At 36.9% G+C, this 22,572-nt stretch overlaps 5 protein-coding genes across 14 annotated transcripts; 2 read left to right on the top strand and 3 right to left on the bottom strand.

The window, feature by feature from the left end:
- The first annotated feature begins 2,039 nt into the window (after positions 1-2,039).
- Positions 2,040-5,658, top strand: LOC127240263 (DEAD-box ATP-dependent RNA helicase 53, mitochondrial-like). Of its 2 annotated transcripts, none has more exons than XM_051258830.1 (8): positions 2,040-2,537; positions 2,706-2,833; positions 2,966-3,377; positions 3,509-3,607; positions 3,742-3,966; positions 4,274-4,435; positions 4,645-5,228; positions 5,363-5,658. In XM_051258830.1, the coding sequence occupies exons 1-7, from the start codon at positions 2,178-2,180 to the stop codon at positions 5,215-5,217; spliced, it is 1,959 nt and encodes a 652-aa protein (XP_051114787.1). In that variant the 5' UTR covers positions 2,040-2,177; the 3' UTR covers positions 5,218-5,228; positions 5,363-5,658. The 2 variants fall into 2 exon arrangements, with proteins under 2 accessions (XP_051114787.1, XP_051114786.1); XM_051258829.1 differs by having other exon boundaries at positions 2,041-2,537; positions 5,468-5,658.
- Positions 5,659-5,745: 87 nt separating this feature from the next.
- On the bottom strand, positions 5,746-7,581 carry LOC127240264 (reticulon-like protein B8). Its single transcript, XM_051258831.1, has 5 exons — positions 7,379-7,581; positions 6,857-7,027; positions 6,490-6,791; positions 6,133-6,202; positions 5,746-6,061 (listed from the first exon to the last, which is right to left on the bottom strand). The coding sequence occupies exons 2-5, from the start codon at positions 7,020-7,022 to the stop codon at positions 5,892-5,894; spliced, it is 708 nt and encodes a 235-aa protein (XP_051114788.1). The 5' UTR covers positions 7,023-7,027; positions 7,379-7,581; the 3' UTR covers positions 5,746-5,891.
- A 1,257-nt stretch (positions 7,582-8,838) lies between these two features.
- On the bottom strand, positions 8,839-11,847 carry LOC127240708 (2,3-bisphosphoglycerate-independent phosphoglycerate mutase-like). 5 transcript variants are annotated; one of them, XR_007836353.1, is made up of 11 exons: positions 11,725-11,847; positions 11,348-11,512; positions 11,114-11,241; positions 10,826-10,976; positions 10,534-10,737; positions 10,028-10,452; positions 9,751-9,943; positions 9,572-9,667; positions 9,338-9,493; positions 9,024-9,246; positions 8,839-8,880 (listed from the first exon to the last, which is right to left on the bottom strand). XR_007836353.1 is itself a non-coding variant. In XM_051259520.1 (10 exons), exons 1-10 carry the CDS (start codon positions 11,758-11,760, stop codon positions 9,088-9,090), a joined length of 1,713 nt encoding a protein of 570 aa, XP_051115477.1. In that variant the 5' UTR covers positions 11,761-11,847; the 3' UTR covers positions 8,839-9,087. The 5 variants fall into 5 exon arrangements, 4 of the variants coding, with proteins under 4 accessions (XP_051115477.1, XP_051115480.1, XP_051115479.1 ...); XM_051259520.1 differs by having other exon boundaries at positions 8,839-9,246; XM_051259523.1 differs by having other exon boundaries at positions 8,839-9,246; positions 11,348-11,554; positions 11,725-11,819.
- A 77-nt stretch (positions 11,848-11,924) lies between these two features.
- LOC127240710 (fasciclin-like arabinogalactan protein 2) lies at positions 11,925-13,306 on the bottom strand. Its single transcript, XM_051259524.1, has one exon. The coding sequence runs from the start codon at positions 13,261-13,263 to the stop codon at positions 12,091-12,093; it is 1,173 nt and encodes a 390-aa protein (XP_051115481.1). The 5' UTR covers positions 13,264-13,306; the 3' UTR covers positions 11,925-12,090.
- A 1,863-nt stretch (positions 13,307-15,169) lies between these two features.
- Positions 15,170-22,515, top strand: LOC127240763 (WD repeat-containing protein 26 homolog). Of its 5 annotated transcripts, none has more exons than XM_051259615.1 (6): positions 15,170-15,400; positions 16,402-16,443; positions 17,775-18,621; positions 20,363-20,464; positions 20,749-21,378; positions 22,114-22,515. In XM_051259615.1, the coding sequence occupies exons 3-6, from the start codon at positions 17,827-17,829 to the stop codon at positions 22,327-22,329; spliced, it is 1,743 nt and encodes a 580-aa protein (XP_051115572.1). In that variant the 5' UTR covers positions 15,170-15,400; positions 16,402-16,443; positions 17,775-17,826; the 3' UTR covers positions 22,330-22,515. The 5 variants fall into 5 exon arrangements, with proteins under 5 accessions (XP_051115572.1, XP_051115571.1, XP_051115570.1 ...); XM_051259614.1 differs by having other exon boundaries at positions 16,269-16,443; XM_051259613.1 differs by having other exon boundaries at positions 16,242-16,443.
- The last annotated feature ends 57 nt before the right edge of the window (positions 22,516-22,572 follow it).

Below are 22,572 nucleotides of genomic sequence, written 5' to 3'. Positions count from 1 at the left end.
CAATTTTAGTTCCAATATAAACAATTTCAATCAATTTTGGTCTCATTATAAATAATTTCAATCAATTTTGATCATACCTTTAAAAAACTGACGGAAATTGCTGACGTAGACCTAACGAAGCTGACGTGGCAATTGACCTGGAAAGTACACGCCCATGTACAATTATACACGGTCATATTGTTACATGACCATGTCTATTCAGTGTATAATTATACATGGCCATGTTGTTACATGACCATGTATATTTCAGTGTATAATTATACATGACCATGTCTATTTCAATATATAATTATACATGGCCATCTTGTTACATGATCATGTATATTTCAGTGTATAATTATACATTACCATGTTGTTACATAGCCATGTATAATTCTACACGACCGTGTACCTTTTTGTTTCGGTTTAAAATTTTATTTTTTGTTATATTTTTAATTTTTTTTTTTAATTTAGAATAGTTGATATAGTTAAAATGGAAAAAAAAATCAATAATAATCATAATATAATTAAAATGTATCAATTTTAGTTCAAATATAAATATTTATCGAGTATGTTCTTTTGAATATTCTGTCTAAAATTATACTGTTTAGCAAAAAAAAAAATTTCTCTTATAAACATCCAATTGTAAAAATTCTATGAGATTGTTGTATCTTTAAAAACATTACACATAAATAAAAATATATTTATTTATTTATTTATAATTACTATAAATTAATTTTATAAAAAATTAAAAATTTTAAAATAGATGAAAATATTTGTTAATTAAAAATAGATAGAAAAAAAAAAATTGAATGAATTCTACAAGGAGATATTATATATTTAATTAAATTAATTTATATTTTTTATAAAATAGGAAAAAAAAAATATATACTATTATTTGTACCAAAACGGATAGACTACTGTCCAGCTCTTTCTCCTAGTAAAGTGATTGAAGAGTGAGTTGCTAAGTTTGTTAATAGCTAAGATTGAGGTTGGAGATTCAAGGCTAAAAAAAAAAAATTACCCCCTTCGTCCCAAAAATACTGTTCTATTATATTGGGTACGAGATTTAAAAAATATTGATATTATATTGGTAGTAATTAAAATGTGAAAATAAATAATTTTTTTTATTCTTATGAGTATATTAATATAAAAAATAGTGACAATTATGTACTAATAATGAAAAAGTAGGGATAGTTTTACGATGATATGATTATTTATGAAAATGAGACTATTGTTTTAGGACAAACAAAAGTGGTAAACAAGACTATTGTATTGAAACGAAGGAAATAATAAAACTTTGTAGTGCACATTACTGCACTATTTTCCACCCTATATTGTTATGATCTATATTTCCTAAATTTGAATAATTTTCCTTAGTTAATTGACCTTTCTAAGTTCTAACACACTAGCAAAAATAATTTCAAGGAAAAGGTTACTTTTAAGTCCTAACCATATTATAGGCACATTAAATTACTTTCGATTTCATTAATGAAATTAATCAAAATAACTTAATTCAATCAAAATTAACAATGGTGAGCCAATTATGATTATGATAAAAGCTGTCTGAGTATTCCATATTAAATATGATGTTGGGACTTTCCCACCTTATAAGGGGCGAAAGGGCTATTCACTTCAAATTTAAGTTAAAATTTCAAACTACCTCTTAACAAAAACAAATTTTAATTGAAAAATCATTTATAAATAAATACTAATATATCATCCTTATATTTGTATTATAAATTATAAAATATTTTTTTTATTATTCTTTTAATTATATTATATTTTAATATATCAATAAAAAAATTAATTTGATTATATTCTTTCAGTGGATTTTACTATATATTTTTATTATTTATATTTATGTTTTTTTTTTTAAAAAAAATTATACTAAAAATTTATTTTATATTTAAAATTTTATTTAAAATTTATTTATATCGAATCCAAGGACTATTCAAATTCAACCTAAATCAAACTCACAAAACAAACACAACCTTTTATACGTGGCTGGGCGGAGCGAGTAATGTATATTCCTCTTTTTTATAAGCAGCTGAAACTATCTACTTGCGTATAAAAGTAGAAGCTTCACCGACTCGCCCTAAACCCTAGCAAAACCCTCCTCCTCGAATCTGGACGCGCCACTGCAGCTGACTTATTGCATTTGCAGAAGAAGAGAGGAGAGGGAAGCTAGGAAAGAAATGGGCAGCCTCCTCTTGATCCGGAGATCGTCCTCCTTCCCAACGAGGAAATTGGCTCTCACGGCCCTCGCCCATTTCTTCAATGGAAAACTACCTCAATCTCCTTTGAATCCCCTTGTTGCGCCTCGGAATCACGCCTATGCTGCCGGGTCTGCTCCGGTTTTTGGATTAACGCGGGGTTTCCATTCTAGTCGCGCTTTGCAGGCTGGGGTTGCCGCCGCTGAATATTCTTATGCCGAAGAGAATTGGACTTCCACCGGATCTTCCGATGATGGGCTTGAAATCTCGAAGCTCGGGATTTCTCAGGAGATTGTGTCGGCCTTGAAGCGGAGGGGTATTGAGAAGCTTTTCCCGATCCAGGTAATTATAACGGAAATGGCAGTTTATCTTTTGTCGTTGCCACGAAAACCTTTGAATTTTCCTATTATAAATATATTTACATATGTTGGTAAGAGTGGCTCAATTTGGTTAATTGTTTCTGCAAATGGTTTCCACTGTTGTTTGAATCGTTTGTATTTGCAATAACAGAAAGCAGTTTTGGAACCGGCTATGCAAGGTCATGACATGATAGGTAGAGCAAGAACAGGAACTGGGAAGACTCTGGCTTTTGGTATTCCTATCATGGATAAGATTATTAAGTTCAATGAGAAGCACGGGTTAGTTTCCTGGTCTTATTCTCGACTATTCGATTGATTTCTGTCCTAAGTAAAAGTTTCAGAATGATACATTGTTCTAGGATTCTAAAGTCTGTGCTTGTGTGTGTTTTTTTTTTCTAATATTAATTTCAGTCAGGGTAGGAATCCGCTAGCACTTGTTTTGGCTCCAACCAGAGAACTTGCCAAACAGGTGGACAAGGAATTTTCAGAATCTGCTGCAAGATTAGATACGTTATGTGTCTACGGAGGCGTTCCAATATCTCGTCAGATGAGTACACTTGACCATGGTGTTGATGTGGTTGTTGGGACACCAGGCCGTGTCATCGATTTGATTAAGCGTGGTGCCTTGAATTTGTCAGAAGTCCAGTTTGTTGTTCTTGATGAGGCTGATCAGATGCTTAATGTGGGATTTGCTGATGATGTCGAGACAATCTTGGGGTATATGAGGCAGAAACATCAGACAATGATGTTTTCAGCTACAATGCCAAATTGGATAGTGAGGCTCACACAGAAGTTCTTGAAAAATCCAATTACAATTGATCTTGTGAGACACAACCTTATGAATCTCTTTTATGTTTTTTTATTTTTTCCCTTAAAATGTTACCCATCTATGCAAGTGTGAATGCTGATTTTCTAGTTTTTAATAATCTTGTTGATGTCAAATATGGACTGCAGGTTGGAGAGTCGGATCAAAAGTTAGCTGATGGGATATCCTTATATTCAGTTACATCAGAGATGCGAGAGAAACCAGCCATTCTTGGGCCTCTGATAACTGTATGAACTCAAGTTGATAACATTTTTACCATGATTCACACTCTGTCTAATAGGGTTATTATTATTATTATTATGATTACTATTATTTAGTTTTTCAAGCTTTAAACAAACCAATAAGGTCTATTTGTTTCCAGGAGCATGCAAAAGGGGGTAAATGTATTGTATTTACTCAAACAAAGCGAGATGCTGATCGATTATCATATGCCATGCAAAGGAACATTAAATGTGAGGCCTTGCATGGTGACATCTCTCAGAACCAAAGGGAGAGAACTCTGTCTGCCTTCCGGGAAGGACGAATCAATGTCTTGGTAGCTACTGATGTTGCTGCCCGTGGCCTTGATGTTCCAAATGTTGATCTGGTGATTCTTCTTCCACATGCATTCTTTTTACATCCTTCCAGCAATTATATGTCGCTGAGCATGTTCATTTTTCCAGCTGTCTTGAGAAAGTATTCTAATCAACCACTGAGCTTTAGATGATTTGATTCCAATGCATTTCATGTCATCTGCATGGATATTGAAAGGAAATCTGTTTGTCCCATCTAAATTTTATCCTCATTGTACTCTTAATTAACATCCCAATCAAGTTGGGATATGATAATATGCATTCTTGTAAGCTTCCACAATTTATTCCTGTGGTTTTGAATGCTTGTTTTGTTATTCTCAGGTTATACATTATGAACTTCCGAACTCTTCTGAGACTTTTGTTCACCGCACTGGGCGGACAGGTCGTGCTGGGAAGAAAGGTAGTGCAATTCTTATCCATTCATCTCACCAATATAGGGATGTTAAAGGTATTGAACGTGAAGTTGGATGCCGATTTGTAGAGGTAAGTTGTAAGTGGTGTTTTTCTTTACTTATGTTTCAGTATTCTTGTGTGTTCCTTGCCACCATATAATATTCTTATAATTACCTGATTGTGATTCCTATATATCAAGCTTATGTAATCAACCATTCACACTTCAGCAGTTACCTGAATCCAGTGTTCTGAACTACATTAAACATTATTTATTTACTTATAATTTTTCCTTTTTTTAGCTCCCAAGGGTACCTGTTGACGAAGGAGCTTTGGACATGTATAGTAGCATGGACCAAGGTGGTCGGTTTGGTTATGGTGGTCGTAGTGGAGGTGATCGATATGGTGATTCTGCGTTTGGACGCTCTGGTGGTTTTGGCAGCTCCAGGGGTGGACGTCTTGGTGGATATTCTGGTTCCTCTGGAGGATTTGGAAATTCTGGGAGTGGTCGCTCTGGTTCTTATGGAGGATTTGGAAGTTCCGGTGGATATAGAAATTCTGAGGGTGGTCGTTTTGGGGGGTCAAGTTCAGGTGGTCTCAGTGAACGAGCTGCAAACCGGTCTGGGAATTCTGGATCTTTTGGTTCTGGTCGAACAGGTGGTTTTGGAGACCTGAGTGGTTCAGATGGGAAAAGTTGGTTTGGAAATGTTGGTAGTTCAAGCCGGTCAAATGGCTTTGGGGATTTCGGTTCCAATGGTTCCAGTGGCTTTGGCAATTCCCCGTCTGGACAGAGTTCTAGCTCGACTCGCTTTGGTGATTTAGCTAATGATAAAAATGATGGTAACAGGAACACCGGGAGAAGATGGCTTGTCTGAAGCTATTAGAGGTAATATAACCTTTCCGATTCAGCTATTATGTATGGAATGAAGTCGATAAAACTGAAGTTCATCGCTATTTAACTAAAATGGTTTATTATCGAATAAAACAACGCCTATGAATTCTTGTTTCTGATTTGAGCAGACAACAGCTGAGATTGGATTAGGGTAGCAAGAAACCTTCTCATGTGTCTATTTACCAAATTTGTTATTTCCATTATAGACAGTAAGTTATATTTCATTGAATCAGTATGGACAACGAAGGAGCCGGACAATATACTACCAGCTTGCTCGCTGACAATCAGGCTATGTTGGAGCTAACGATATGCAAATTGGCAACATGCTGCTAGAGTTACTTATGATTCTAATATTGTAACCTATTAAACAAGGTACTTTATTGACCTTGATTCGATTAATACCAGGAGACATGATAATTTTTCGGCGAGCATCTTTGGCAAGGTACTGATGATTTGATTCAATTGTAAGAACACCTTACTCATATGGTTTATTTACCAGGAGACACGATAATTACTCGAACAACAGCCAAGTAGAAATAGTATTTGCAACAATGTAGTAGATGATGTCAAGCAAACGTAAACACAACATGAGATGTAGCACAGCACAGCGAAGCGGCCCAAATCTGTTCCCGGCAATATTTACAAAGAATTTCATATCTAGTCGATCTTCTTACCAGTGAACTTTGTCTTAGGTAGTTTGCTGAGGACACCGGCATCCAGCTTCCGGTAATTGTGTTGGAGCTGTTCCAGCACACTGTAAGCAAAATCATCGATCTGATCCTCATATTTTTCATACAGGACAGGCAATGTGTGGGCGGCGACAAAACCTTCAACAAGACATCACAATTCAGTCATTTGCCGCTATAACACAAAACATTGCAAAGAAGTTTTATCTCACCGATGAAAATCAACGTCAAGAAATCGCACCAGCCCCCTACAATCGCTGCAGCAAACAAGCAACCCGCTACCTGCAATTGATCAACATCCATTAGAAACACAAACATCATTCACCGCAACAAAATACGATCAAACTCATCCCATAAGGATGGCCTGTGAGGACAGATTTGTAATCGTGAGGTCATAGATTCAAACTCCGATGTCTTCAGGTCCATCTGTTACATATGGTTCGCCTAATGTGACTTGTCTTATCGAGTCTAGTTTGCAGTTTGATTGGAAGTTTATCGGGAGCGCATTCGATAAGTAACGACCGCAATTTTTCACGTTATAGAAAAAAAAAAAATACGATCAAACTTACCACTAGAAACTGCTTCATAGTTCCCTCACAGGCGACGTCCTGCAAGTACCCTAACACGTGGTTCACCTCAGCTCCGACGACCTCCCCGGCGTTAACAAAAACCTCGTCGGGTATAACAAGACGGGGCACAGACGACGACACATTTCGCCAAGCAAATTGAACCAACATGCCCATAACTATCCCAAAGCTTAGCAGCGTAAGGAAATGGTAGTTTAGCCATTCGAACAAAATCCATGTTATAGCTGCGCCGCCGAGAAGGCCCGCTGATATCTTCTTGTTCCTCCATAGCAGCACATCAGCAGCTGCACAATCAAGACAAAAAAATCAGCCAACAAAATCGACATCATCGGAAAAGTTATGTCCTTACATTTTCCACCCCCCAAACAATGGTGAACCGGTTTTTCACGCCCGAATAATTTCCTGGGCCGGGTCTTCTCCCCGGGGAAGAACTCCTCCTTGTGCTTGGATACAGAGTCGGAAATGGTTTCCATGATGTTGCTGACAACAGACTCGGTGGTTATTTCTTCAGGCATTGTTCCTGTCAAGAAATAACAGATCAGCTGTCGTAAAACAAGAGATCTCTTACACAAACACCACTCCAAAAGTCAACAAGGGAAAAAGGGATAAGAGCTGTAAATAACAGTAAGGACAAAGGGTCAACGAGTTTGAGAATGGAATCAGACGATAAAGCGAAAGGGATCTAAAGAATAAGTGCTAAAAGATAAAATTCAAGATTCCCATCTCAAGCAAGAATCTGCAATTCAGACGATCTCTAATCAAACATCAATTCAAGCAACATAGGCAATAAAATTTCAAGGAACAGAGTCAAAATATCAGAACATCAAGAAAATTCCCATTGTTGAAATTGAAACTGAGGGCTTGAATTTACCTGATGGCGTGTTACAAAACCCTAATTCTGCAGTGAAGAAGACGAGGAAGATAGGCTTCAATCTTGTAGGTTTGTTGGTGAAGAAATTAGAGTAAAATGGTTTTCTGATGAGTGCCCTACTCTTCTACTCTACTGGGACTGTAATTCTAAAATAATTCTGTGTCCCTATAGGCCCATGAATCCCACGTGCTGTCTCCATCAAACTGTGTCTGTGCATTGATTTGCAGACACACTAAAATCATATCTTGCTGGGGCTGGCACTACACATTTGGAGGAATTGTGGCCACATCCACATGCCCCAAACAACCCTAATTCTTGCAAACTTATTTATTTATTGGTTTTCCGGAAAACTCTGTCCCATAGAAATTTCTTGATAATCTCTATTTTGATTTTGGTCCACCAGTAATCAATTATCTATCATACACATGCTGTGGTGTTTTGAGTTAAGACGTTATGATCCATCCTATGGAGGTAAATGTGTTTGCTAGGGGTTTGTAAGAGATCTTCTCAAAATTTGATTTGTTTCTACACGTTTGTTTGTATCGATGACATCAGAACAATCAAAGATAATTTAATATATATTTGCCTGAATTATTGATGATGAATTGAAATAATTGGGCACCATTGTTACAGCCAAAGTTTGACTGTTTCAAATGTGTGCAGAATGCAATCAGTTCATCTGCTCTAAGAAGCTCGACATTTTAACTACTATTTTGCTTATAAAATCTTATACGTAATTAGTAAACAGTAAATAGGGAGGGCGTGTTTTTCCATAAATTTTTTCCTGTATTTTCTGATTAATATAAAAAAAATTAATATATATACAAATAATATATAAACTATAATATATATTTTTTTAAAAATATTAAACTAAATGTAAAAATATTATTTTTTAGATTAAACACATTTCTTTCATATCTAATACGAAAAAAAACAAAATATACTCTTTTAGATTAAAAATACAAAATAGAATTATATGTACTAAGTACATCATAAATTATACTCTTTTTTGTCAGACCACTATTGCATATTTTGCTTCTTTTCAGTAGTATAATTTAATAATATATATAGTTATATTTTCTATTTAAAGTATTTCTATATAAAAAAAAATAAAAATTATGTGCAACTAGATATATAAAAGTTACAAAAAATTTAGAATATGTTAAATTTAAAACCGAGCAGTAAGACAGGCCCAAATTGGATATGAAAAGAATCACAAAAACATGTAAGAAGTAGTTACCCTCTTTTTCTAACTAATCAAATTCTTTTATGTAGAAGAAAAGAAGCATACTATTTGTCTGAAAATGAGGTTGTTTTGGATGTGTTCATTGTGGGACCCTTCAAAATAGAATGAATCCGAGCTGGCACCTCTCCAAAACCTCATCCAATATCCAAACACAAATCCACCATGGCTGCCAAGATATATATATATATATATATGTATATGCTGCTGCAAAAAGTATGATAACTCATCCCAAGTTATTGTTTTTCAATCTGGTTTTCTGCACAACAACAATAACAATTTCATTTAATGATCCAATAAACAACTGACCACAAAAGTAAAATTTGATCTAAAACCAAGTGATGATTTATTCTTATCCTCGAAGATCATGGAACAAGAATTGCAGAATTTATTCTAAATTACTGTGTTCGTATTCGTATGCTCCCTCGAAAGCTTCCTCTGCTGCAAAAATTTCCGAACGTTCCGTTTAAGCTACATCGATGAGGGTAGGCTCGTAGTCACTGGGAGCTTCGAATCCATGTAGGTTGATCACAGTTGCAGCAACATTTGCAAGTCCCGGCTCAGCAAGATCCTGGCGGAACTTCACACCGGGGGCTAGCCCGGGGCCACCGATTGCGACAGGAACCTAAGAAACATTTTTCATATACGTTGTAGGATTCGCACAAACATTTGATCGATGGGAGTTCGGAGAACAGAGTAATGTGAATGGTACTCACAGGTTGAAGTGTGTGGGAAGTGAGTATCTGAACGTTGCCATTCTTGTCGAAAATGGGCTCGCCTTTCTTGTCCCTCTTCACCATGTCCTCAGCATTCCCATGATCGGCTGTAAGAAGGAAAATCCCTCCAACTTGCTCGACAGCATCAAGGATTATCTGTCGATGTCAAGACAATCTCAGCAAACTATCCTCGAACGATCATTCCATCGCAAGTATGAATTCATTAGTCATTACCTTGACGGCGTCATCAGTGGTCTTACAAGCCACGATGGTCGCTTTCATATTGCCCGTGTGCCCTACCATGTCGCCATTAGGAATGTTGACACGCACCTTTAAAGATCAGAACTTATCATGTATGTAAGGATTGTTCTTCAGCTGAATGTATGTATTCAAACCAGAATTTCGACGATTACCTCATCGAATTTGCGGCTTAGTATGGCCTCCTTTGCTTTCTGAGCAATCTCCAGGGCTTTCATCTTTGGCTGGACATCGAAGCTAATGCCTGAGTCACTCGGAATCTCGACGTATTCTTCCAACTTCGGGTTGAAATATCCGGAGCGGTTCCCGTTCCAAAAGAATGTAACATGACCGAATTTAACTGTCTCACTGTCCACAGAATCATCATCATCACTAAGGACTTCTTGATGCATGACAATGCCTTGTTCATTAAATCCTGTCCGAAAAACTTACCTACAAGCAAATGTCCGAACACCGTTATTCACGAGATACTCTCCATATGTTCTGTCGATCTCTGGAGGGGAGACAAGGTACTGATTTGGAAGTTTGAGTTCGCCGTCGTACTGTAGCATTCCTGCGTAACGGATTTTAGGGAACCTGACGCGATCAAATTTGTCGAACTTTTCATACTCTAGGGCCTTGGCGATCATAACCATTCGATCAGCCCGGAAGTTGAAAGTTACGACAGCATCGCCATCAACAATAGGGCCTACTGCCTTGCCGCTGTCGTCCACTATTACAAAGGGAGGTAAGTATTGATCGTTGGTGTTGGGAGTTTCTCTCAACTTCTTGACAGCTTCAATGGGACACTTGAACTTGTGGGGTGCTTCTCCCAGCACTTGTGCATCCCATCCTCGTTTTATGACATTCCAATCGTTCTTGCGACACAAAGAAACATCGGTGTAAAACATAAGGTAGCACTAAAGCAACACAACAAGTATAATGAGTAAGGTTTGCACCTCATATCTGTCCATTGTAACGTACATTCGGCCTCCACCGGAGGCAACCTTGGCATCGATACCTTTCTCATTTAGCTTCGACAGATCCTTTTGAAGGGTTTCAAGAAAATTTACACTTGTCCCATCGAGGACATCGCGCCCATCCGTTAGAACATGGACACGAATTCGCTTGGCGCCACGCTCACCGACCCCTTTGAGCAACAACTGATGCAAGGATATGAAAGGTTGAGTTAGTCCCTCGTAAGGTCATAGACAGAGGATGATAATCATTAAACCTGCAAGAACATAGGACCTGCAACTGATCTAGCCTTGAGTGGACGCCGCCATCACTCAACAATCCGATAAGGTGAAGCGTTCCGTTTTCGAAAGACTGTTTGATGTACTTAAAGCCTTCTCCATCGAAGATTTTGCCAGTATCAAGAGCAATATCGACAAGCTTAGCACTAGATTCAGAGCAAAATTAAGCATTTCATCAAGATTTTATCTCAGATACTAAAAGCTTTTGATTGAATCAGAATTCAGAAATCTATAAGAACAGATGGATCATATGAGCCACAAATAAGGAATATTGAAAGCTGACCCTTGAGAAAAGATCCTCCCAGCGCCTAGGGCATTGTGGCCGACCTCACTATTGCCCATGTCGTCGTCTGTGGGCAATCCCACTGCCTTACCATGAGCCTTTATTAGCCTCCACTTATCAGGCTTTCCCTTTACAATAACACCAAATAACAATCCAGAAACTGTGACCTAGCTGCTACTACCAGAGGATAATTAAAATTACGGAGATGGTGACAAGGAGGTGAATTAGGGTTACCTTTTTGAGCGAATCCAGTGTAGGCGTCTCGGCCACATGGATGCAATTGTACTGATTGGGATTGGCCTCACCCCACCCGTCCAGAACCACCACCGCCAGGGGCTTCCCCTTCGGCAGCTTCGGGTGATCCTTCAGTGTCCATCCTGAGCTACTCATCTCGATCTTCTGAAAATTTAATTCATTTCAATATATACCAAATCAAAAATCCTGCAAGCAAACAGAAACTGTATATTGGTTAACATTGGACGTCGGAAAAAGCTTACTCTGCTGCTTAACGGGCTTATGAGTCTGTGAGGAGAATTGAGTGTAGGGGGGGAAAGGAGATTGTGAAGTGAGGAAATTATACAGTTATGGATGATGCACGTGGCAATGTTTACCTTCTGTGTGGAGATCTTTGAGGACGACTGCGCCATACCCCTTACGTTTGCTCATCACCAGGAAATTAGGGAGACGATCCGTAGTTTGTTAGATAAAGAAATACTTACAACTCAATAAAGACATTTTAATCAAAAATAATTTATAAAACAAAATTATAACAACATTTTTTGCAATTTTACAATTCAATTCTTCTTCCCCAAAAATACATGTTGAAAACAAAAGGGGTATATAATTGAAAAGGACACACGATATTGATTTTTTTTTTATTTTTTACATTTTGTAATGTTTTAATTTTTTATTTTTTACTTTTTGTTTTCGTAAAAAACCAGTTTTTTTTTTTTTTTTAATTTATTATTTTTTAAAAATCAAATCCCCATTATTAATACTCCAAAAATCAAACTGCAACTCAGCACCGCATTCCCAATCCTCCGGCGACTCGAATTGTCATCCGCCGGCGCATCATCGTCGCCGGAGTTTTCAGAATCATTCTCGTCGGCGGCGGATTTCGACGTCGGCGACATTGCTTCTGGAGCGACCTTGAACAGCTCCCTCGGCAGCAAAACCTTGTCGACCTTGTAAACCGCGAGCGGGTCATTGTCGACGAGAGTTCCTTTAATCGTCGCCGTCACAACTTTGGTCTGAATCTTCACGTCGTCGCCGTCGTTCTCCACCGTGAAATCGTACTTCTTCTTGCCGCCCTCGGTGGCCAGAGTATTGATCAATCCGTTGCTGGATCGGAGCGTCCCCAACGAATTGTACTCCGGCATCGCGTGGTAAAGCAACAGCGCAGTTTTCCCGTCGCCGGAGAGGTTCCTGAACTCAGGCATGAAGGACTTTAGGGTTTGGTCCGATGGACAGAAGACGGTGAGACCGGCGGCGAGGCTTAGCCGGAGAGTTTCCTCGACGCCGCCTTGGGCGGTTATCATGTCGGCGAAGGATTTGCAGCCTTGCTTCGCCATTAGAGAAGTTAAATTGAGGTCGGTCGGGGAGGCGGTCGGAGCTTCGGCCTCCGGCGACGTGAGAACGTGGCTGATATGAATGACAGAGATGTCGTACGGCAGATCCTCGACGGATTTAACCAACGACGCCATCGGGCTGTCGCCGCCGTCGTCGGCGGGGGAGAAACCGACTTTACCGCCCTTGTGGACGGTGATATTAACGTACCCCGACATTCCGGTGGCCTCTCCGGTGGCCTGGAAGAGGGATGAGGTGGTGGCGGAACCCTTGGCGATGCGGTGGAGCTTCTTCGCGCCGAAATAGTCGGCGAAGATGTGGAGCGAGAGGATGTTTTTGATGGTGGGGAGGGAGAAGTGTTTGGAGAGGAGATCGGACATGGCGGCGTTGTCGACGACGCAGACGGTGATGGTGCGGCGGCGGTTGATTTCGTCGGCGAGGTGAGTGGCGGAGAGGTAGTGGTTGAAGGTGGAGAAGTCAGGGTGCTTGGCTAGGATTCTGGTGATGTTGTGGCCGCCGCGTGCGGCGGCGACGGTGGCGGCGGCGGCAGCCAGGAGGGAGAAAATGAAGAAAATGTAGTTCATTGTGGAGAGTGAGAGAGAGTGGGGAAAGAGAAACAGAAACAGATGTAAGTAGCTAACCTAGCTAGGGTTGATGGATCGCCATGGATGAGATTAATAGAACGACGATGATGGAATGGAGTTGGGCAGTCAAGTGTGAGTGAAGTGTTCTTCTTACCAGATTGTAGTTGCAGGTAGATGATCGTGTAATTAATAGTACTAATAATTAACTTTATTAATTTGATGGAAATGTAAATGGGATCATTTATTTAATTATTTGGATTTGTTTGTTCCATATCATTTTAAACAGTGAAAATGTTAGATTTGGAAAATTCAGTATCATTCAAATCATCTCCGTCAACATACACACTCTTGTTATACACAATACATATGATATAATAAAAATATGTATCGTTAGTTTATAGTTATAAGTGTACTATATAACCGAATCTGGTGTGCTCAAATCAATTATTATTATTTGTATATATAAGAGTGTGTTGTTGGTTTATAAATACAAGTCTGTACGAGAGATGGACTGAGTGCTGATATTTTACAATCAGCACCACCCTGTTTAGTGTTGTTAGATGTTTGTGTAGTAATAGTATTATTACAATAATATTTAATTAATAATCCAAATTAATTAGCTGGTGGGAGGCTTTCAACCTTCCACAATAATCCAAATTCAATTACCACTGCTCAATTAATAATTGAATTAAGTGGACATGTCTTAATTATATTAGATTATTATTAATACCTTAATTTTAATTTTATTTATTTATTTTTTTATTTTTTTATGGTGGATACTCACATCCTTGCCACCTAATAATAAAGTTCTGAATAATTTTTTAGTGCTTTTAATTCATCAATTCATCACATATCATGATGATTGACGATGATGCCTTTGCTATCTAATAAATGCCAATAATACAAGGCGTAGTATACTTTTATATAAAAAAGTTGCGATTATCATATAATATTAAAAAAAAAAAGAAATAAAGAGAATAAAATCTTAAATTCAAATTTTATTTTACTAGCGAAGAAATTTATATAAAATTATACTAATATATTTTATTTTTTATATCACAACTTAAAATTTATTAATATATTTGATATACATTTTAAAATATAGAAAAATATCTACAATGTACACAGTATAATTAAATCAGAATTGTATGCTCTGTGTTTTGATTTGAAGTAAATTCTTTATGTGAAGTACAAAGAATGTATATAGTATATTAATTTTTTTTAAAAAAATAGATTGTAAATATTTGAAATGTCTATTAATTAGCTTCAATTTCATAGTATGTTGCTATTGTATAATTTTACATAAAATTGATATCAGAAATGAGTTTAAATAACAATCAAATACGTACAATTATTTTAAAAAAAATTAATTGCAGATAATATAATTAATTATTTTAAGTGGAGAAAGACAACTTTTTGCAATTAATACTAAAACAAGTCTAAAGAGATGAGTAAACAATTGATTAGCACAAACAAACAGAAGAGGAAGTAAAGTAGCGACCGCATGGTGCTCAAATACTGCTACAAATCTGCCGTCTCCAATAATATCAATCGGTAGCGAGCAGAGAGAGAAGAAGTTTGGAATCTGATTGCAAGATCTGATGACGACGCAGATGATGATGATGAGGAGAGACAAGAAGATTCGACAGAAGAATGTTATAAAATCTTCAGATCTACATCCACGTAAACGTAAATGGTAATGGTAATGGTAATAGTAATAGTAATGGTGTGTGTTTGGTTGTTGGTTTATTGCCATTTGATAATATCGTGAGTTTGACTGATGACAGAGAGACAACTCCCGTATGAGCTCGAAGTTTCCTAAACCATCCATGTCTTGTTTTTTGTGTGCGTGCGAATAAAGTTTACAGATAGATTTATGATAATAAAAAATAATATTTAAATTAAAAGAAAACGAGAATGCCTTCTGTTCGGTATTTATCCTTCCAATGCTAATTCAGCAAGGAACTTCGAATTATTCACATTTCTAAGTCGGCCCGGCCCCCCCTTGGCGAAATCATTGCCTTCTCTCAATTTCTTGATCTGTTGCCGTTGCCGTTGCCGTTGCAGGTTCTCTGCGTCCACGCCTCCGGCTTCGCTTGGATTTCGGCTCTTTGATTGATGCGCTCCTGGATTTTTTGTGAGTCTGTGTTGATTGTGATTGTAGTTTTGGTAGATTGCTGGATTCCCTTGCTAATTGCAATCGGTAATTCCCAATTGGAAATCGAACTGGAGTTGAATCAGAATCGGAGCCCATGTATTGTTTTACCCAATTTTGATTGAACCCTAGTAGAGTTTAATCGCCACGATTCCCATCCGGAATTTTAAAAAGATTTATTTCGAGCCACTGCCTGCAGTTTTGTTTTAAGTTTAAGCATGTGATCGAGGGATATTTATTAGTTTCTTGTCCCTTCTCCGTCCTTTTTTGATCGTTTTTGTTTTTGATGCAATGTCACTTCACCCTCATAGAAACAGATGACATTTCGGATACTGGTTGAGCCCTGAAATTGTGTGATTGCTTATCTATGTCCTCTGTCTGTGGTGCACACTAATGTGGATTGGATGAAGCATTTACTCATATCTTGTCAGAAAATCGTTTTTCTTTTTTCTCCTCTCATGGTCGTGTCAGAGTAGTACTATTAATTGCAGTATATTGCAATGTGTGTGTAGTGTATTGCTTGCCAATTACCTGATTCTAAATGTTTTACTTTTTCTACTTATACCATTATGCTCGCATCAGATTTGATATCTAGAGCTACAGTCACTTGTGATCAGTAGAAGCTGATTTTACTGTCATCATGTAAACGGGATAGGTCTTTAAAGCATCAAGCCACTTTCTCATTGTGCATTTGCTAGAATGGCTTCAGGTTATCTTATATAGTTGGATTATTACTATCTGTTAGGTTGTGTTGTATTTTATCACTTTGATACAAAATTCTGTTACTGTATACCTAATTGGCACTTGGGCGTAGAAAATCCAGGTTTGAGGCTAAATTTGACTTTATTAGGACGAGAAACTTCAGTAGCTCTGATGAGTTATATGTCAGTTATACAAGATTCAGGAACTGAGTCATTTTGACTGATTCCATCTATTATCCTGACTCTTCACTTACTCCATTTCGCAACATATGTTGTTTAAAGATACAAAGTTGCCTCACATGATGCTGTTTTGGAAACTTCAAGGTAAAAAAATAAATTTATTTTAATTTTACTTTAGATGTTTAGACTTCCCTTCCTTTCTTTCGCTTCATTTATTAATACAATTTTAATGGATAAGAGTAACTTTGTAATTATAGTCATTCATTAATGTGTAAAAATTTTTAAATGACATATTAATGAGAGGGAGTGTCATTTACAGTGCGACTATAATCTAAGCTAGCTAAAAATAGAAATTGTTTTACAAACCTGTTAATATAATGATTTTGAGCTTCTATAAAATGCAGCAGGAAATGAATAATGAATTTAGACCAATATAATGGCTTATGTATGACCAAGTCTGCTGGGTTATTCTTTCTATGAATCATTTTTCATATAAAGATTTTTTTAGCTTTTACCCTAAAAAGCCCAATGAATTTGTGAAAGCAGCATTTCTATAAGAGGTGCATTTAGCAATGAATTATCCATATATCACAATGCCGGGGTGTACCTATGTTAAGTTTGTTGAGATATTTCTGGGATGAATTGTTTCTTTTATTTGAAATTCTTTTCTTTCAAAAGAAAAAACATGAAAATACATCCACACTTTGGTGTGTTGGTTTAGCTAACCAGTACCAGGCAAGTTTAAATGGTTGATCTTGATTCAAGCTTCAGTAGTTTGATTTGCTCTATGATCCTGCGTGTTGCAAACGTTCTCTTCTTTGAAATTTTTGACTGATATAGTGGATTTATCACTCACCTTTAGGCTGTATCATCTGTATTTTCGTGAGTATGTTTATGTTTGTGTTGGCCAACTTTCAAATTTAATGGAGCAGGATAGTACCTATCATGCTTGGAATGGCATATTAATCCTAATGCATAAGGATGTAAAGCCTCTTATGTTTGTATTCTCAATCACTACTATCAAGTGATGGTTAGATTCCAGATAATTGGTTTGTGCAGTGAAGATAAAAGTTGTCAGTCAATCTATGCTCTGCACACTTCTTCACTTTTCATCTAGTACTGCTTCCCAAGTTTGATTCTTTTTTCAGGAGATTAAAGTAATTTTATTGATAAAGAAGAAAGAATAGAAATAGTGCTTTTTAGTTATCAATGGCTAATGATGTACTTTTTGACAATCTCTCTCTTTCTCTCTCTCTCTCTTTTTAGTTTTTAAAATACTTGAATGCACTCTCATCCAATGTATTGCAGGTTCCATTGATATTCAACAAGACATCTGATGTGCTTCATGCTCTTTGGTTACACATGTTATTGTTATTATTAGAGTTGCCTCAAATATCTGTTACTACCTTTTAATGCTCTTTGCAGAATTATATCTGTGATCTATTGAAAATTTGACGAGAAATTTTCCAATTCAGATCGTTCTGCTTCTTTGGTGGGTATATATATATGGGCTGAAGTGTGCTTTTCATGGGAGGTGTAGAGGATGATGGGCCACCCTCAAAACGTGTGAAAGTGTCCTCTGAAGAATCAAGAGGTCTTTCCAACGGTGTCTCTGTTAGAGAGCAAGGAACTTGCTCATTGAGTGGCTCAATGGCTCGGCTGATAGTATCTCAAGATGATGAGGAAACTGTTGGTTCAAAAGGTGTCATTAAGAAAGTTGAACTTGTTCGCATTATATCTGAGGCTTTATATTCTCTTGGCTATTCAAATTCAGGGGCACGTCTAGAGAAAGAGTCGGGAATACCCCTACACTCATCCCTAGTAGATTTGTTTATGCAGCAGATTGTTAATGGTCAATGGGATGAGAGTGTTGCAACATTACATGATATTAACCTAATAGATGAAACCATAATTAAGTTGGCATCATTCGTGATATTGGAGCAGAAATTTTTTGAACTTCTGGATGGTGGAAAAGTCATGGATGCTTTGAAGACTTTGAGGAGTGAGATTTCACCACTCTGTATAAATGATGACAGAGTGAGAGAGTTGTCTTATTTCATTTTATCACCAGCACGGAATTTACTTGATGGATCTTCTGGTCAAGAAACAAGGGTCAAGTCTCGAAAAAAGCTACTGGAGGAACTGCAGAAATTGCTTCCTCCAACAGTGATAATTCCAGAACACAGGTTGATACATCTTGTTGAACAAGCGCTTGACTTGCAAAGGGATGCATGTAGATTTCATAATTCTTCTGTTGGTGAAATGTCATTACTCACTGATCATCATTGTGGAACAGATCAAATTCCCTGTCAGACATTGCAGGTAATCAACTGCACCCCTTGGAAAAGTAGAAGGTCATACTACTACTAAAGTTGCAGCATAATTCATGTTGTTAAATTGTTTGTGCTTCAACGTACCACCATGAAAGGAAAAATAAAAGTTGAAAAAGAAAAAGAGATTGTATTCTGCATCTATTAAAGCAAGGTTTTTATATTTGGAATGTAAAGAATTCCCATGCAGACTCAAGTGTTATTTTGATTAGAAACTTACGGATATATTTTAAGATAGAACATATGCTTGCCTCTTTCTGGAATATCCACGTACTCTTAGAAAGGTGATGATTTTCTTAGAGTCCCATTGCCCATTCTCAATGCTTTGTCCCTTGGAGTCACAAATAATATTAGAGGACTTGGTCATGAGACCCATATTTCACATTGACAATCCATTTGTGGTTCAATAAAATCTCTGTGAGGTTTTCAAAAGTGTTTACAAAACTCTGCTATCTGTGGTTTTCCCTTCAGTTTTTATTTCAATCACTGTGTTGCTGATCCTTCATTCCAAAAAAGTATACTGTTATTTACTGCTGAATCGTAACCTCCAGTTCATAAACAATACCTTTTCACAGGCAGTTTTACTTGAAGTTACCATGAGCCAGTGTAATTTTCTGTATAAAGTTGTAGCATGTCAAATGTTTCTACTTGAGAGTAAACAGAAGCAGAGGTCTGATTCCTAAGGGGATTATCAGGACATATATTGTGGATGAGAAATGGGGAATGGACATCTAGTTACTTCTACTTTACTAGTTTACTAGTCTTGTTGACTGCTGATTTGCAGTCTTTACTGGTGTAGCTATCATGTCTCTTGGTGGTATTTCATAATTTTTCTTACAAGATTATTAATTGACTCTGGTGTTCAGTTATTGAATCATCATGTTGGATAGTGTGGGTCTTACTGAACCCTAAAAGATGTTATCAAACTTTGGTTTCAAGTTTTGATTTGCTTTTGTGTGGAAAAGTCTGGGAGGTTTTATGCATTGTAAAAAAACTGAAAACAAGTGTGCTTTTTAAGGCACATCTGAGAAGGAAATCCATTAGGAAAACCTTTTTACCATGATATGATTAGCTTCTGGTTGAAACTTTTACTGCTAATGTGGGCAACCCTACTTGTGTCCTCTGCAAAGGAGTGTGCTTTTGAAATTTTTTTAAGAATAATCAAATTTGGTTTCTGTTATTTATGGTGACCAAAAATTTGCCCTATCAGAATGGAAAATGTGTGAATATTACAGGTTTTGATCTGTTTATTTCCTTTGTGTTTCAGTTAGTTAGTTTTCATTACCAGTTTCTGTTGTTTCCTATACCATCTTTGTCAAAAGTCATTCTGGATTGAGGCTCAGCGTCCAAGTTATATTCATCTTGTCTGCTGTTGCTAAATAAGCCGTTATATTGTTTCATCTTTAACTGATATGCAGAGGATTCCTTTCTGCTCGCACATGATCCAACAAATTGGAAATGCATGAATTAATTGTGGTGGTGAATGAATGGTTTAGCTTGGCCTTGCTTGTGTCTAAAATTGAAGTATGTGCCAGTGAGTTTTTAGGCAATGTATACATATATAAAGCGATGCTTTAAAGTAATTGTTGGTTTTATCCTTGTGTTAAGGTTTCATATTCTTCAAAATATATTATATACCTGGTATTGATAGAATGTTCTTTTACCATGTAGTTTTCTTCTTTGAAAGCCACTATCTTTTATTTGATTATGGCTTTTTTTTTTTCACCATCCAGATATTGAATGAACACAATGATGAAGTATGGTTTTTGCAATTTTCTTATAATGGGAAGTTCCTGGCATCATCATCTGGAGATGGTCTTGTGATTGTATGGGAGGTAATAGTTCTGGTTCTTCATTTTGTTTGTGAATTTATTTATTATTTATTATTTTCATTTTCATTATTATTATTATTATTGATTTATGATGACATGTGTTTGGCTGCCCTACATATCTCAAACTCTAATGCACCTTTTACTCCCAGCGAAAGAATTAAAAAAGAAAAAAAAACTAGAACTGTTTTTTTACTTCAATGTCAATGCGTTCAAGTGACACATATTTTCCAACCCACACTGCCTTGACCCTTTCTGGTTGCAGTTTCATGGTTTTTTATTTTGATTAGGTTAAGGACAATGGTCAGCTTTGCTTAAAACATAGATTATCTGGTCACCAGAAGCCAGTTAACTATATTTCATGGAGCCAGGATGATCATCAACTTCTTACTTGCGGTGTAGAAGAGGCAGTTAGACGATGGGATATTGCATCTGGTGAATGCCTCCATGTATATGAAAAAAATGGTCTTGGTTTGGTTTCTTGTGGATGGGCTGTAGATGGGAAGAGTATATTTTCTGGAGTTACTGATAAAAGCATCTGTATGTGGGATCTAGAAGGGAAAGAACTTGAATGTTGGAAAGGGCAGAAAACTAATAGGATTGCAGACTTGGGAATCACTGCTGATGGCAAAGAGCTTATAACTGTTTGTAAAGAGACCACAATAATGCTATTTGAATGGGAAACAAAATCTGAGAAATTCATTGAAGAGGACCACCCCATAGTTTCATTTGCACTATCTGGAGACCGAAAGTATTTACTTGTTAGTCTATTCAATGAAGAGCTTCATCTTTGGAATATAGATGGCCATATGAAGCTAGTGGCAAAGTTCATAGGACATAGACGATCTCGTTATGTTATAAGGTCATGTTTTGGTGGACTGAACCAAGCATTTATTGCCAGTGGAAGTGAGGACGCACAGGTTCTCTTACTTTTCTCACCTTGGCTTTGAATATCAATGTTTTTTCTGCATTTATGTTATGCTGTGCTTTTGGCTCTTATTACTTCTGGAGTACCGGTGGAACAGAATGCTCCTAGTTGCCCTTTGAAGAGCAAACCATTAATCCTTTTCAATATGCTTCTTGGACAAAATCATTTTGATGGTTGTGGTTTTATTGTATGTTATTGTTTAATACTACTTCCGTCCATTTTCTTTTGTTTGCTTTGCTTTTGGCGTGGCTTTTTAAGTAGTATAATTCTGATAGATTTTTTAATATTTTGCTCTTATTTTTGTTTGAAGTAATTTTGTAAATTCTATTTATAAAAAAATAACAGCGGGATGGAGGGAGTATGTTATGGTGCTGAAAGTGGTAGTAAAATTATATAACTAGAAGCATGTAGCACCTGCATTTCTTCTTTATGAAGCAACTAAAACCATTACCTCTTGATGCTAGAACATGTGCTTTATTACAAGAATTCTGTATACCATCATCTTTAAGTCAAATACTGATGTTTAACTTGTTATACTTTACAACACCACCTGGTATTTTTAGCTGTAGGTTCTTGTATTTAAATATTCAATGCTACTGTTTTTGGCTAGTTAAGTGTTCAAATTCTAATTCTAGCAACACAAATTTTATCAACACTAGTGCATCTCATATATCTTTGTCGCAATGTTTTGTAATGTACATATCTGATGATTGGATACCGTATGTAGGTTTACATATGGCATCGACTCTCGGGAGAGCTGATTTTAACTTTGCCTGGACATTCGGGTGCTGTGAACTGTGTTAGCTGGAATCCATCAAATCCCCACATGCTGGCTTCAGCAAGCGATGATCGAACCATTCGCATATGGGGATTAAATAGGGTAAATATGAATTCTAATGGGTTGCATAGTAATGGCAAGCACTGCTGCAATGGAAAGTCTTGAGAAGTCTCAAGGAGTTAACCACCAGCCTGTTAGGCACCCACCCGACATCGATGTTGTGTAAATCCTTGTACTTTTTATGTTAATCAAACGTTGGTGAATGCAAGAGATACTGAACTTGCATTTAACACAACTCATCTCAACTCTATACATTTCATTTTACTATATATTTGCTGGTAAATTCTTTCATTTCATGAGTCTAGTTGAAAGTAGATATAATTTAACTTCGCCTGATTTGTCACACAT

This window comes from Andrographis paniculata, unplaced genomic scaffold (genome assembly GCF_009805555.1).
Source record: "Andrographis paniculata isolate CXL003 unplaced genomic scaffold, ASM980555v1 Contig79END, whole genome shotgun sequence".
Lineage (NCBI taxonomy): Eukaryota > Viridiplantae > Streptophyta > Magnoliopsida > Lamiales > Acanthaceae > Andrographis > Andrographis paniculata.
This window is presented reverse-complemented; position numbering and strand designations above follow the sequence as displayed.